The sequence below is a fragment of the Myotis brandtii genome, unplaced genomic scaffold (genome assembly GCF_000412655.1).
Source record: "Myotis brandtii unplaced genomic scaffold, ASM41265v1 scaffold455, whole genome shotgun sequence".
In the NCBI taxonomy this organism is placed as follows: domain Eukaryota; kingdom Metazoa; phylum Chordata; class Mammalia; order Chiroptera; family Vespertilionidae; genus Myotis; species Myotis brandtii.
Genome location: NW_005367384.1, coordinates 351,842 through 368,525, shown reverse-complemented (window position 1 = coordinate 368,525; position 16,684 = coordinate 351,842). Strand labels below are relative to the sequence as shown.

General features: G+C 43.5%; 1 protein-coding gene across 1 annotated transcript in view; it reads left to right on the top strand.

The window, feature by feature from the left end:
- SVOPL (SVOP-like) overlaps positions 1-16,684 on the top strand; it is a 58,190-nt gene that overhangs the window by 26,073 nt on the left and 15,433 nt on the right. The window contains exons 11-14 of the mRNA XM_014546710.1: positions 2,480-2,685; positions 3,552-3,663; positions 4,470-4,551; positions 7,073-7,162. Of these exons, the coding sequence (XP_014402196.1) occupies positions 2,480-2,685; positions 3,552-3,663; positions 4,470-4,551; positions 7,073-7,162 (490 nt within the window). The remainder of the gene's footprint in view (positions 1-2,479; positions 2,686-3,551; positions 3,664-4,469; positions 4,552-7,072; positions 7,163-16,684) is intronic.

Genomic DNA, 16,684 nt, shown 5'->3' with positions numbered 1-16,684 from the left:
GTTGAGGATTTTAAAAAGGTAATTACAGTGGGGCCTTGACTTACGAGTTTAATTCGTTCCGAGACCAAGCTCGTTAAGGAGCTCGTTAACTCAAATTACTCTGTCAACTCCAAGCAAAAAATCAGCTGAGAGACAGCTGGTATCTCAAAAAACTCGTTAGTCGGGACACTCGTAAGTCAAGGCCCCACTGTATATCAAAATGAGTTTTATAGAAAGCCTACTAAAGTAAATCCACTCTGAATGCTACTGGGGAGAAAAACACAAGAAAGACCCCAGCAATCTCATCTTTTTACTAATACCACCAACCAAAGAAGTAAGTAAAATAACAATTTAAAAGAAAGAGAGAAAGAAAAGAATCCTAATTGTCCACAGTTTTTTTTATTTTTCATCTCAACATAGGACCTCACTTTCTAACCCTTTGAAGTCTGGTTCACCACTACAAATCCACCTACATGCCAAAATTAAAGACTGTACCAAGTGTTCGGTGGATGTAAGGTAACAGGAACCATTGCATTCACTGCTGATTAGAGTTCAAGTTAGTACAACCACTTTGGAAAACTGTTTGGAAAAATCTATCACAGTTGAAAATATGCATATCCTATGGCTCAGCAATTCCCTTCCTAGGCTTATACCCAACAGAAGTGCATACATACATTCACCAAAAGACATTTACATGAATGTCCATCGCATTCTTTTATTTGTCACACGCCCAAACTACAAACAACCCACATGTCCATCAACGACATAATGGGTAAATTGTGTTAGATTCATAAAGTGAAAGACTGTACAGTAATGAAGATGAGAAAACCAGGAGTCAACACTCGACACAGCTGAATCTCACAAAGTAATAACGAGCAAAGGAAGCCAGATGCCCATAATGCCTATGCCGTGATCCCACTTATTTAAAGATAGAAAATAGGCAAAACGAATCTTTAGGATTTGAATTCAGGAAAATGGTCGTCTAGCTGCCTTCTTCTGATATAATCATTATTAATAGGTTGATATGTCTCCCCTTGACACTTTAAAATTCTTAAAATACTGTTAATATTTAGAAATCAGCCAAATTAAAGCGACAGACTTTAATAACAAGGGGAGACATTTTGACTGTTTTCTTTTTAAATATTGAATTATGAAAATTTCCAAACACACGTGTAAGTAGAGAGGATACCAGGATGAACTTGGATTCGCTCATCACCCAGATCTGACGGTCATGGATATTCACCCTTATTAGCCTCAGCTACATTCTCCTGTGCTGAAGTGTTTCCAAGCAAGCCCCAGGCTTCTGACATTTCATCCCCAGATATGTCATTAAGGCTCAACTACTTGAGGGCATTTTCTTAGATGACTGCAATCCTATAATCACACTGACAAGAGTAATGATCTTCAGGTTACTATCATCCAATACCCAGAACATACATGGTTTCCTCTGATTGTCGCCACGTGTTTTTTTCAGCTGGCTTTTGCAACCATTTCTGAAAAACCGGGAGGCTGATTTTTTCTTTTCTTGACTTTGATAGATGAACTTTTCTGTATGTTATTTTTATATCTCATCAAAGACATCTAGTAAAGAATGGGGAGAAAATATAAAGCAAACACAAAAACCATCTGTGGCTCATCATAGCTTGTTAAAGACCCTTAGTAATAGGCAGAATTCTAAAGTGACCCCAGGATGACCCCAACTCCTGTGACGCAATCAAACTCTAATTCGGGTGCTGATGTGAAGGGGCTGTGAAGATGTAATTAAGATCACGGGCCTTAACACAGGGAGATGATTCGGATTCGGCAGGTGGGCCCCATCGAATCACTTGCGTCCTTAAAAGTAGAGAAGTTTCTCCAGCTGGGCAGAGAGCTGGAGAAGAGAAAACAGAAGAGGCGGGAGGAGAGGACAGAGAGACTCGAAGCATGAGAAGGTCTCGGCCCCATGCTGCTGGCTTTGAAGACAGGGAGTGAGGGAAGCAGGTAGAAGCTGAGAACAACTGGTCCACAGCCAGCGAGGAAACAGGTATGAGTTCTCCGGCCCCACGGGGCTGAATTCTGCCAACCGTCTGGGTGAGCTTGGAAAATGGATTCTCCCCCGAGAAAGGCCTAGGACCCGCCTACACTTGCACGTTTGCCTCTGAGACTTGGAGCAGAGCGTGAGCCAGACCCATAGCGCTTCTGACCTCCAGAACTGCGAGATGCTGGACGTGTGTTGTTTTAAGCCACAAAGTTATGCTAACTTGTTACAGCAGCGACAGAAAACGAATCTAGGCTTCAAACTCCTTCACCGGGCCTGTGGATCCCGCTAACCCGGCTCCTCCTGCTCTTGCAAATCTGTTTCCCACGGTGTGGCCTCCAACCCCCAGATATGTGAGCCGGGGGGTTTTCCCGGCCCCCCCGCAACCTCCTACCCCCAGCCTTCCACCCGAAGCCCTCTCACGTCTCCCTGCAGCTCTTGGTGGCACCCGCTTTTCTCATGTCCATCTTTTCTCACTTCCAGGCTGGGCATCTCTTTCGCCTACTACGGGGTCATCCTGGCCAGCACCGAGCTGCTGGAGCGGGACCTGGTCTGTGGTTCGAGGTCCGAGTCCGAGGCGATGGTGAGCATGGGGGTCTCAGAGGAGAGCCAGAGCCCCTGCTACTGCCACATGTTTGCCCCCTCCGACTACCGGACCATGATTATCAGCACCGTTGGTGAAATTGCCCGTAAGTGTCTCTATGTATCGAGCCTCTCTCTGTTTCGGGTCAGGGACAGGCAACTCAGCCCAGAGGGGAGAAGTGTGACCCTCCGTAGACGTGGCTCCTGCCTGGCAGAACTGAGCATGATTCTGGATCGTGGGACCCCGCTGACAGCCGCCCGCCCGTGTGGTTCGGGGTGGGGAAAAGTCTGGAGGAGCCGAGCATTGAATTACGAAATCCTGTCCATTTTAAGATGTATTTTTTTCTTCACATTTAAAAAATGTTTTTTTAATTGATTTCAGAGAAGGGAGAGAGAGAAACATCAGTGATGAGAGAGAATCACTGATTGGTTGCCTCTTGCACACCACGCACAGGGCAGATGAGCCCAAACCTGGCCATGTGCCCTGACTGGGAATTGAACCATGACCTCCTGGTTCATAGGTCGACCACTAAGCCATGCCGGCCAGGCTTTCTTCACATTTTAACCTCTCTGAAATTGGGATGCATCTTACAATGGCGTGTTAGATTTTAATTTGCAGTACTGTTTCTGTCTTAGTAGACATAAAATAATGGTAATAACGGTACTTAAATTTCAATGACACCTTGAATTTGATGAAAAACAGTATACCTTTAAAATATAGGCCTAGCAAGTAGGCAGTTTACAACAAACCTACATGGTAAGCACCCTGGACATGAAAAAATCCTTGATACACACCAGTGCTTGTCATTCGTGGACCCACGTGGGGAAAGTATGTTGAAGGCTGATGACAGTGTGAGGGTCTCGGCTGGAATACGCACACGATTTGTGAAGCTGCTGCTTCCTGAAATGAGGAGGAGGAACCCATGCCGCCCGCCCAAGGTTCCAGAAATGGTCTTTGTCATTTGCTTTCTAGTGAATCCTCTGAACATCCTGGGCATTAATTTCCTGGGCAGACGGCTGAGCCTGTCTATCACCATGGGCTGCACAGCTTTATTCTTCCTTCTCCTCAATATTTGCACTTCAAGGTATTTTCTCTCTGGTTGCTTCAAAGTAATCGAGTTTTGTGCAGTGGTTTTAAGATGGAATCTTCTAACCCAGTGGTCAGCAAACTGCGGCTCGGCAAACCGCAGCTTGCAAGCCACATGCGGCTCTTTGGCCCCTTCAGTATGGCTCTTCCACAAAATACCGGCTCTTCCACAAAATACCGACTTCTGCCAATGGGCCACGAAGTTTCAATCGCACTGTACGTGCGCGTCCGCATGTGGTATTTTGTGGAAGAGCCACACTCAAGGGGCCAAAGAGCCGCATGTGGCTCGTGAGCCGCAGTTTGCCGACCACGGTTCTAACCCATAGTGTTCATTGGGAGGTCAGGGTCAAGTCTCTTTTCACTCACCAACATATTTAGGATCTTTATACCAAGCTTCCTGGAGAAAGGGGACTCTCGTTGTTAACAAATTATCCTGACTATAAGTCAAGATAGTTTAGTCATATATAACATAACATAAAACAACACATACCTGTGGTGTGAAAATTCATTTAACTTTTAATTTGCCGCCCCAGAGTGGCCTCAGTTATAATATAAACCACTTACTCTGCAAACTATCTTCACCATTTTGGGGGAGTGGGGGCCAGGCTAGAATGGCACACTTCAGGGAGTGGAGAGGTCAGGGAGCAGGATTGAAGGTTCAAGTTGGGCATCTGCTTTAGGACCCCTCATCGGGCAGCTGGTCATCTGTGGGTGGGTGAGGGCATCTGTAACACACTTGGTCGGGGCCATGGAAGACACTGCACGTTGCCTTTGGTAACCTTTCTCTTGCCTCCTGTTCCCTAGTGCCGGCCTCATCGGCTTCCTCTTTATGCTGAGGGCTTTGGTGGCTGCCAACTTCAACACCATCTACATTTACACCGCTGAGGTTAGTTTGGGGAAGGGTTGGTTTCTTCAGGGGGTTTAAGCTGCGCTACTGAGAAAGGATGTCCATCCATAGGTAACGCATCCCTGGCTTCTGTTGATTTTTGATGATTTTCTTAAAAATCCCATTACAATGCCGAAAGGTTGATTTGATAGGGAGTTTCCCCTGCTCCCTGAGTCTAGTGCAAGCCAGTGTCTGAGAAGAAAGATAGGACCTCCTCCCTTCTCCCTAGACAGCATTCATATAAGACACAACCCCCTGGCCTAGCACCGTGCTTTCAGAGAATAGGGCCCTAGCTGCATGTTGCTGTTAAAATGTAGAACTCCCGATTTCCCTCTCTTTTTGAAACTGGGATGTATTTTTCACCTTTATTCCTTTGAAAGGTCACACCCCCTTCATCTGTCATTTGCTGCATGTAGCTTATATTGAAATTCAATAGTAATATAGTCTTTCTGAATTTACTGAATTGATACACCTACTATATGCAAGGCCCTGCCTGAGGGAGCTAGAGGCTCCTCTCATTAACCCTCACTTTAAAGAGCTAATATCCCTAGAAAGGAGCAGTTTCTGGGGAGGAAACTTAGTACTTTACTGGTTTTGTCCTTCAGTGAGCTGGAGAAAGTGCTGTCGGGACTGGTAAACTGCCTTTGTCGCCGTTCCTGGAAATGTGAATGCTGTTCAGATTACAGACGTGACGTGTCAGACATGAGAGCCACAGGGAAATACTCTCCCCGCCCAGATAAAAATAGGAAATGATGAGATATTTGGCATATACAGACACTTCATTAATTCCATTAACAACATCTTCTAAAATGATTTTGTGAATTTAGAATCAGTGTGTAATATGCTCTGCTTCTAAAGCTATATTTGCAATGTTCAGTTTAACATTTTGGAATGTTTTCATTTAAAGGTCCTTTCTAAGTATTTTTTTTCTGATACTTATTTTAAAAATCATCTATTATTCTATCTCCAAGAATTGTCAAAATCTGAACAAAAGACTTTATTAATATTATATAGAGAAAAAAAATCACCATGTATCCAAATCCGTTATTTTCAGGTCCAGTCGGCAGCCTCATTTTCTAGAAAAAGCAAGCAAGCTCCCCTGGGACCGCCCCCCCCGCCCCCAGCCCGCCTTCTCCTATAAACATAGCAGTGGCCGCTGAGGCAAGAACACATTTCGCATTTCGCTTTTGCACTTGACAGGTGGTGGCTAACAAGACATGGCCTAGTAAAAGGACTGCGTGCTTTGTTTTAATGAAATGAAAAAAACTGTTTTTTGAGTGTTGTATAGTATTGAGAGAAAATTCTCCAGTTTTTAAAAACCACCCTTTTAAATATTCTCCCTATAATCTCATTTGTTACATAACATTTGCTTTCTTATTCAACTTTTGCCCCTTCCTATAAGAATTCTGAATTAATTAAGTACAGTTTAATGAGGTTTTACTATAAATGTAAGAAAGTTGCAGAAAGAAAGTAGATTACGTCATACGATTTTGCAGTGAGAACATAGTGAGGGTGTAGCATGTATCTAGCACTGTCTCTTTTTTAAATATGTTTTTATTTTAGAGAGAGGAAGGAGAGGGAGGGAGGAAAAGAGGGAGAGAGAGAGAAAGAGAGAAACAATGATGAGAGAGAAACATTGATAGACCTCCTCCTGCATGTACCCCAACCGGGGATCGAACCCACAACGTGGGCATGTGCCCTGACTGGGAATCGAACCAGTGACCTTTCAGATGGCACTGTTTCTTTATTTAAGGTTTCATTGAATCGCTACTTGGGAAATATTTTCCTTCAGTAGAACCACCCTTATGCATTTTAGCTCTAAAGTGGAAATCTGTCTGATTCCAGAGCTTGCTTTTTAAAAATTATATTTTGAATATTCAATTAAACATATAGTTTGGCCCTAGCTGGTTTGGCTCAGTAGATAGAGCGTCGGCCTGCAGACTGAAGGGTTCCAGGTTTGATTCTGGTCAAGGGCACATGCCTGGGTTGTGGGCTCGATCCCAGTATGGGGTGTGCAGGAGGCAGCCAATAAATGATTCTCTCTTATCATTGATGTTTCTATCTCTTTCTCCCTCTCCCTTCCTCTCAGAAATCAATAAAAAGACATAAAAAAAATACAGAGTTAGGAATTTGCTCACTTAAAGGATAATTTCTAAGTGCTTATTCTTTTTGTGATAGTTATAAAGTTTAAAAATTCAAAGTAGTGTACCTGAGAAAATGAATGTCTTCTATATCCTATATAGAATATTTGGTATTTAATGTACAGGTGCAGACAAAAGTAGGTTTTCAGTTGTGCGTATGCTAAACTCAGTTTATTCTTGTATTATTAGTTATTAATTATTGTATTATTATTAGTAGTAGTAGTAGTATCCTTACTTATGATTTATCTTTGAGGTAATGAGGGCTGGTAATTTCCCTGCTTTTGCCCACCCCTGTATACACCAAAGCCTGACCTGGGAAGGGAAGGGCAGGCGAGAAGGAAGAGGCCTGGACTAACTGGTGCTCTGTGCTCTCCCTCCAGGTCTACCCCACCACAATGCGCGCTTTGGGGATGGGGACCAGCGGCTCTCTGTGTCGCATTGGAGCAATGGTGGCACCATTTATATCCCAGGTACACCCAGGAGTCTCTGCAGGAGGGTGGGCTTAAGGGAGGTGGGTAAAGAGGGACCAGGTCCCTTTGGGGTAAGGGTGTAACCAGGATTTCTGTTTACTCGAGGAGTTTTCTTGAGATGCAGTTGTTCATTGTTTGGTGAATTTGGATAGGGAAGGAAGCTAAATACTGCCCAAGCTCCCATCAGTCCCATGCAGGTGTTGCATTGTGAGCAGGGTTTGGGTTTTGTTGGTGCTGTTGGGGGAGGATGCCGAAGAAATGGGTGACACTAGGGGCTTGTGCAGATGGATGACAATGAGCTCTACCTGGGGTGCAATTGAACAACAGAGCCGAGGTGCTGGGAGGTGGCCTTGGGCACGGGAGGTCCAGTGCTCAGGCAAATCAGACACAGGCTGGGGCAAATCCAGGGCTGACTTGGACCCGTGGATGGGGCATTGTTTCGGGAGGAAAACAGGCAGATCTGGTGACCTGCGTGGGCCTGGTGCCTCAGAGGGCTAGATGGCTGGTCTCCCTCTGCTCATGCTCTTTTGGCCACAAGAAATGGGAATCCACCTGAGCTGCTGCAACAGAAAAACACAGGAGTGAGGCTGGGCCCTGGAGGGCCTGCTGCAGGCAGGGGGCCGGCAGGAACCCAGGCCCTGCCTCCTCAGGCCTGTCTGGGGCCCGTGGTGGCTCCTCAGGCTTTACACCCGTCTCCCTGGAGACCAGTGTGCTGAGCTGCCTGTGTGTGTGGCCCCACAAATCCAAAGCCTCCAGAAGACAGTGATGCCTCTCTGCATCCCTAGAAAGGGCCTCTCATTGGCCAGGTCTGGTTAACTGTTCATCCTTAAGCTAAATCAGTTATGGCCAAGAGTCTGGGCTATGGACAAAGGCCACGGAAGGTGGTTTGTGATACCGTGATTCTATAACAAGAAAGATGTATTTGGTCTTCATCCTGATTTCTGCCACAGAGCTCCTAAGACCCATGCGATTTCCTAAGTGACCAGAGCCACAAGGACGTCTTGCTATGTTAACGAGGTGACCTTTGGACTGTACCTAAGGGTGGGGACTGGTTGTCAGGAGAACCAACCATGTGATTAGAGGGTTGGGATTTTCAGTCCCACCACCCTGACCTCCGGGGAGGGAAGAGGGGCTGGAGGTTCAGTCTGTGACCAGTGGCCAGGGATTTAGTCCGTCACTCCTGTGTGCTGAAGCCTCGTAAAAACCCCAAAGGGGGAGGGTGTGGGCAGCTTCCAGGTGGACAGAAGTGCCTTTGTTTGAGACCTCGCCTTCTGTGTCTCTTCATCTGGCTTTTGCTTTATACTCTCTAATAACATCCTTTGCTATAAACTGACAATCTAGTAAGCAGACAGGTTTCCTGAGCCATGTGACTTGCTCTAGCACATTAATTGAGCCCAAAGAGGGGTCATGGGAACCTCCGACGCACAGCCAGTTGGTCAGAAGTGCAGGAAGGACCAGGACTGTGACTGGCACCTGAAGTGGGGGCAGCCTTGCGGGACGGAGCCCTCCACTGGGGGACCTGATGCCCCCTCCAGGGAGGTAGTGTCAGAACTGAGTTGCTTGGTGGTGTGGAAGAAAACCCCCGCTGCACATGGTAATGGGGTGCAGAACCCAAAATAGGGGTGCAGTTTTCAGACAAAAGGTGTTGTCTGGGTTTGGGGTGGGAGGAGCTCCTCAGACAGCAGGGCGTGGTGTCGCTCCTGAACTAATGGGTCAGCCTTCCCTTGGACTTCCCTCCAGCTTCTGTGTGTCAGAATCACCAGGGTAACCAACTTGGTCACATGAACATCCATGACTCCACCCAAAGATTCATTCTGTATATAGCACCATGTACAGAATTTTGTGTTTTTAATAGGTATCCTGAGTGAATCTGAGACAATGGGTCTCTGGCCCACCCTTTGAGAGGCACGAGGCACCACCATCAATAGGGAAGATACCAACTGGGAGACTTGCTTCTAATTTCACTTAATTCTTTGCCTCCTTCTCTTCATCCTTTACCTCCCTCTCCTCTTCGCCTTTCCTTTCTCCTCCTCTATCTTTTCCCTCCTCTTCCTCCTCCTCCTCCTTTTGCCCTGAAACAGACTATTAAACCAAGTATAGTGTTTACATCTTAATTAGTAAAATGTTTACATACTTAGTGACTATATTTATAAATTTTTAAATCTCTTTAAAATGAATGTTTCAAGATGTTTAGTAGTTAAAACTTTAATGGTATAGAATAATAGGAGTTATGGGTTATATAGTCCAAGAAAGTAGAAAAGGGGAGATTTGGTTACAAGTATTAAAGCCTCAACAAATGTAGATGGGACCAGTACAGGCCCCTTACCAGCAGATCAGGCACCGCCTTCCCACTTATTCTGGGAAATGGCAAGAAGTCAGGTGCCTTGCCGGGCATGCCTAGGTTCAGCGGAGTCAGGCCTGCGGGTCCTGCTATAGATGGTTAAGGTCCTTCCTGCATGTATGTATCCTTGGACTTCACCCCAAGTTTTGCATTCTAGGCCCCTCTAGGCATGGCTGCGTAGCTGTGGGGACTATAGGGTCTGGGTAACACAAGTAAGACTGTTTTTCGTGGCCAGGCTTAACAGGGTGCCACATCAAAAGAAACTCAGTCCAGCATCCTATCAAAGCATTGAAAACATTTTAAATCTTCACAAAAGCCTCTTAAAGGGGTGTTCATGGGGAAGTGCATTCGTACCTCCCAGCAAAACCTTTCAGAATTCTCTTTGGCTGCCTCACTCCTGTTGTCACCAATGGTGTGGCAGTTGCACCATCTCCAGTCTCATCCCCTCAATCTCATCACCCCTCAAAGTTCAAACTCTACCAAACGGCGCCTGAACTAGCTCTTCTTTGGCCCCTCCTACAGCCTTCCAGAGCTCTTGGCTGTCTCTTGAGCAGCTCTCTGCTGCTCCTCACTGAAATCATATAGCCTCTCAGGATTCAAAGAAAGCTGGGTACACAGAGTCTCTTTGTTAGGAGTCAGGGTTTCTTCACTTAAGAACCTATTGTGGTGACTCATTCGACAAGCTGTTTTTGGAGGAATCCTCTACAACTTCTAGATGCCCTCATACAGTTTGCCAGTTAGACCACCACAAAGGACTCAATTATAGAATAGAATAGAATTTCTTTTATCTCAGTTCCACATTCAATCAGCACTTCCTGCACACTTACCCTATGCCTGGCATCATTCTAGTTCTATTTATTTGCTAGCATCACGTGGTAATCTGGTTGCTGTCACATTGCAGCTTGAAATTAGCATGGTGGTAGTTGAGACCGACGTACGAAGAGCTGACAACTTATAAAGGGAAAAAGCATTTCAAGTAGGATGACAGCTGATACAAAGACCCAGAGATGGGACAGATATTGGTTGTTCCAGGAATAGGAACTGGCTTTGGTGAGCAAAGTGGAGGGACGTGCAGGGGAGAATGTCCCTTACAGATGTGTTGAGGACTTCGGATATTTTCCCTCAGGAGTAATGGGAAATAATTTAAGGGTTTTAAGTGGGTGAGGGACACAATCAGTTTTGCATTTTAAAAGAATGCTCTGGTTGCTTATATAGATAGTGATTTGGGGGATGGGCAGCAAACAGACAAGGGTGGAACAAGTTTATAATAAGACTCTTAATTTCACATCGCCATGTACTATTCACATGAAAAGGGAGATTTCAGAATTCTAGAAAAACCCTTTCTCTTATAGGGTAAAGATATAGGAAAAGACTATATAAAAATTTTAAATTTCTGCACAGAAAAAAATTTATCATAGATAAGGATGAAAGACAAACCGTAATCTTTCAAGGGTCTCAAAAAAAACTCTAATTGAATCGTCACAGACGAGCTATGATTTTCTTGTCTTATCAAATACCTTTTCTCCAAAAGCATGAAAACCCAGTCCGTCAATGCAGAAGATGGTTCACAGAGCTTCACAAGTTAACGGGAAGGAATGATAACATTCAGTTTCTATTTCCATAAATAGACATAAACTTATTGAGGAACTGTACAGTGATAAACTTGGGAACTAGTTAAAGTGGTTAGGATAACTTTTGATCAGTAAATGTGCTGTCATAGGGAAAAGAGTCCAGTGTGAACTGAATTCAACTTTGATGTGTCCAGAGGTGACTGGTGTTTTAAAGAGAGGATGGGGAACTAGGATGGCAGGATCTGTAGAGTCAGGGAGGTGAGAAATTGCAGAAAGCAGGAAGGGAGCTTGGTCCATGCGAGACCCAGACAGGAGCCGTACGTTCAGGTGTCCCTGGAACAGACAGCAAATTCTTGTGGCAGCCCGAGTCATCTCCAGTAGGCACTTTAAGGGGGGCTAGAGTTATCCTAGGGATGCGGCCTTGAACTATTAGGAACTATGTTAGTGTTTATTCAAGTCTTTATAGACCAGGGTTGAGGCCTAGGTGAGAAGAGGCTCAGAGGAGCCTGGCTAGTGTTAGGTCGCCGAAGGGGGAACGCATGAGGCCAGAATGGTGAGGGATCACGAATTTATTCGATCATAAGCACGCCAGGTTGCTGAGCCTGGATGGCTCCAGCACCCAGTGATGGGAGTCAGCGGTGTTTATAGGACTTTTGGCGGGCTTTTTCTGGGCGGGGAATTCTCTGTGCAGGTCTGAAGCGGAGAGATAATGGAATGTGGTCTCAGCAAGTAAAGTGTAGTCTCAGCAAAAGGGAATGTCCATAGTGAAATGCCCTGGAAAGTCAGTTCCTGGGGGGAGGGGTATCGATTCAATTGCTTGATCAAACCTAACAGCTAGGAGTCTTTGCCAATGTCAAGTGTGGTTCATAAATATGTTTGTGTTTATTGTATTTTCCGTGACTTAAGAGATTTCCAAAGGCAATTTTTTTCTACCATGCTGAAAACAAATAATTAAAACTAAAATGAAAATTTCACTACCTAATATTTTACTAGAGATAACAAATACAAATATTTTAATGAAGCTCTTTCAATATATTTAAGTACTAGTGCCCCGGTGCACGGATTTGTGCACATTGAAAGGAAATTAATAAGAAGGTGGCCAGCGGGGCAGGACTGGGTGAGACAGGCTGGACACGCCCTGGAGCCAATCTCCCACAGTCCTTCCTGAAGTGGTGCTGGGGCTCGAAGGGTGTCTGCAGTGTGAGCGGGGTCCCTCTGGCTGGTGGGGTCCCTCAGCCTGGCCTGCAGGGATCAGGCTGAAACCGGCTCTCCGACATCCCCTGAGGGGTCTTGGATTGCAAGAGGGAGGTTCTTGGGTGACACACCCCAGAATCAGGCTCCCTCCTCTCTGGTTCTGGGGTGCGTCACCCGAGAACCGTTGCTGCCAAGTCACCGCAGCTCAGCAGCTCCTGTGTTGAGCATCTGCCCTCTGGTGGCCAGTGTGAGTCATAGCTACCGGTCAGAGTGTCTGCCCCCTGATGGTCATTGTGCATCATAACTACTGGTCAGACTGTCGCTTAGCCTTTTATATATATAGATATGTATATATTTGCATATATATTTACCCAAATTTGATCATAGTTCATTAGTTCATATACTTTTAAAATTGAGATATAATTGACATTATATGACATTATATTAGTTTCAGGTATACAACATAATGATTTGATATATATGTATTAACAGAATAATCACCTCAGTAAGTCTAGTTAACATCCATCACCACTCATTTTTCTTTTCTTGTGATGAGAATTTTAAGATTATCTTAGCAACTTTCAAGTATAGAATACTATATTGTTAACTATACTCATCATGCTGTATGTTATACCCCCTGGATTTGTTTATTTTATAACTGGAAGTTTGTATCTTTTCACACCCCCCCTTACCCACTTTGCCACCTTCCCCAAACTCCCCACCTCCAGCACCTCTTGTAACCCTCAGTTTGTTCTCTGTATTTGAGTCTGTTTCTATTTCTCTCCTATGCAATTTGATGTGGGTTTTTCTCTTGTGCCTGATGTATAGGAGGTATTCAGCTAGCTTTGGGTTTTTTTCCAGAGGAAACTGTTGCATGTGTGACTGTAGGTTCAGTGTGTCAGGGGAGGAGGAGAGTTCTGAACCTTTATATACTTTCTATAGTTTGCTTTTTGCACTGAAAAATACATTGTAGACATTTTTTCATGTCAATAAATATTAAAAAAATGCCTTTCAAAAGTTACCTTTCAATTCCTTTATCTGTTCCATTTTGAATATCTAGACTATTTCAGATACTTTTTTTATTATAAACAACAGTAGTGAGCATCCTTGTGCTTACATTTTTTATGTTTCAGAGATGAAGAGAGAGAGAGATAGAAACATCCTCTCCTGGGAATCAAGCCCGAAATCCAGGCATGTGTCCTGACCAGGAATTGAACTGGTGACCTCCTGGTTCATGTGTTGACACTCAAACACTGAGCTACATTGGCTGGGCCTTGGGCCTTACATTTTTATCTAGCTATGCAGTTATCTCCTTTGGATATATTCCTAGAAATTGGATTGGTAGGTCAAAGAGTCCGTTCATTTTCCATTTTGGTATATTGTGCTAAAATTCCCTTTAGGAAGGTTGTACCAATGCCTAAGAGCCCCACTATTTCACATACTTGCCAACTGGTTTTGTTAGTCTTTTCATCTTTGCCAATCTCACTGTCCATAAATGGTATCTCTTTGTTATTATAATTAGTATTTCTTTGATAAGGAATGAACCTGAATTGTTCTTTTCATATTTTAATTGGGTGTTTCATGTTTTTTTAGCTTGCCCATTCAGGTCCTTGCCTGTTTTTCAATTCAGTTTTTAAAACACTAACCTGTAAGAGTCCTTCATATACATAAAGGATTTTAACTATTTTTCTGTCATGTTGCAAATATTAACCCCTCCCAACTTTCCAATTTCTTTCATTCTTGTCTATGTTCTCCTTTCTTTAGGTTTTTATACATTTAGACTTATCAATATTTTTCTCCACAATTTCTGGGTTCTATGATAAGGATTATGAAAATCCACATCTGTCTCTTCTAGTCCAGTGGTTCTCAACCTGTGGGTCGAAACCCCTTTGGCGGTCGAACGACCCTTTCACAGGGGTCGCCTCAGACCACCCTGCATATCAGATATTTACATTACAATTCATAACAGTAGCAACATTACAGTTATGAAGTAGCAACGAAAATAATTTTATGGTTGGGTCACAACATGAGGAACTGTATTTAAAGGGCCAGAAGGTTGAGAACCACTGTGGGGAGAGGACTAAACTTAAGGTTAAACTTATTGAAGCATAATGTCCATGTAAAATGCTTCATAATCATAAGCGACAACTTAATCAATTTTCACAAAGTGAGTGAATCCCAGAAATCCTTGACATGCCTTCTTCTAGGCCATTGAAGTATTTATTCATCAAAGGGTGAAGTCTCGTTCAGGAAACAGCTCTCTGATTTCCCACATGGCAGGCCAGTTGTCCCTACACTATTTATTGAATAACCTAGTTTTTACTCTTCAATAGAAATGTCTGTTTGCTCATATTCCCACAATTCCTTGGTCTGTATTTAGTCTCACTATTTTAGTCCATTGATCTGTCTGGTATTGTCACTGTCATATGACATTGTTGAATGAAATTTATAGTACAATATCAAAACTGGCTGCAAAAGCACCACCTCATTGCTCTTCTCAGATATACTTAGAATCATTGTTACATTCTGCCTCCCTTGTCTGCCCAAAACCTATTAAGATTTTATTTATGTATATATTTTTTAAAATATATTTTTATTGATTTCAGAGGGGAAGGGAGAGGGAGAGTTAGAAACATCAATGATGAAAGAGAATCATTGGTCGGCTGCCTCCTGCACACCCCACACTGGGGATCGAACCCACAACCTAGGCATGTGCACTGACTGGGATTTGGATTGCGATCTCCTGGTTCATAGGTTGACGCTCAACCACTGAGCCACACCAGCTGGGCCCTATTAAGATTTTAATTGTTAACTTGTTAAATGTATCAGTTAATGTAGTAAAAATGGACTTCTTTTTAGTGTTGTCTTTCTAAGATTATGGTTTGTGTTTCCATTTGTTTGGTGTTCCTTCTACAATCCTTGCTGAGATTTTATTGTTTTCTTAAAATAGATCCTGCATGTCTTGTTTATTCTTAGGCATTTTATGGTTTTTCATTGTTATTATGAATAGATTTTTTTCATTATAATTTCTAGTCTAACATTCTAACAAGTAATTTGTATTTAGAGAGGCTATTGAGTTTTTTTTGTCTATTGATTTTTAAAAAGCCAGCTCATTCTGGATGGTTTTTCATTTGAGTTTTTCAGATTTATAATTGTATCCTGTGATTTTATTTCTCCATGTCGAATCCTTCTACTTGGCATTTTAATGTGCTTAAGGTTTCATAGCTTACAAAATGTAAACTCAACCCTGTTAACTATCTCTTTCCAGCCAAATTACTTAAGAGGGTTCCTTCTCTTCACTGTTCTCATTTCCTTCTCCCCACTCGCACTGCCACCTCTGCAGCCTGGCTGCAGCCATCCCTACTCGACCACAATGAATCTTGGCAAGGTCTCTGAGAGACCTCCACATCTCTAAATCCAAACATTGTTTTAGTCCCCCATCTCATGTGACCTCTCCCTCACTTTAGGGACTGATGGCCATGCCTTTGTTCTCTATCCCCTTCCCATGCCAACCATCGCCTTGCCCTCTGGTGGTTTTCTTCCTACATCTTCGGCTATACCTTCTCTATCTCTTTGTAGTATATTATCCTCTACTCTAATTTTTGAGGATTCTTATTACTCAACATTAGACCCTCATCTTTTCATATTTTACTCTCCACTTAGATGATTTCACCTGTTTTTATTTTAATTATCAACTATGTGCTCATGACGCCCAAATTTATATCTCTAGACTAGGCCTTTCTTCTGAACTGCAGTTTCATACCATCCAGTCACCTCTTCAACATTTCCATTTGAATGTCTCAAAATCATCTTAAATTCAGCATGTCCAAAATTCAATCATGACATTTCTCCCCAAACCCACACTTCTTCCAGTTTCCAACCTGGAGTTGTCCTCTATTCCCTTCTCTTTTATCATCATATTCAATCCTCAAACCATGTGGCTTAACATCCCAATAGATGCTGGATCATCACCTTATCTACTTTTCCACCACCAGCATCACTCTGGTTGAAACTACCATCACCTGTCATTGGACTGCTAATAGAGTCCTGACTGGTCTCCTTCTGTGTGCTCTTCCTCTCATTCAACTCATTTTCTTTACTGCATCCATGTAGATCTTCTGTTATTCTTGTGCTTATAACCCTTTATCGTATTGCTCCTTCTCTTCCTCATAGACAAAGACAAAAATCCTCAACATGATTTACAGGGCTCTACCATTGAGAGGCTATTGAGGCCCCCATCTGGTACTCTTCCCTGCTGTTTACTTAGCTATAAACAATCTGGTTCTTGTAGTTTATTAAAACCACCACAAATTCTTCCCCTCCCTGGGGTTTTCTCAATTGCTGGTACTGGAAACCCTTATCCCTTCCTACTCCATCTCCACCCCCCAGTTAGCTATGATTCATTCCCTGCTTAAG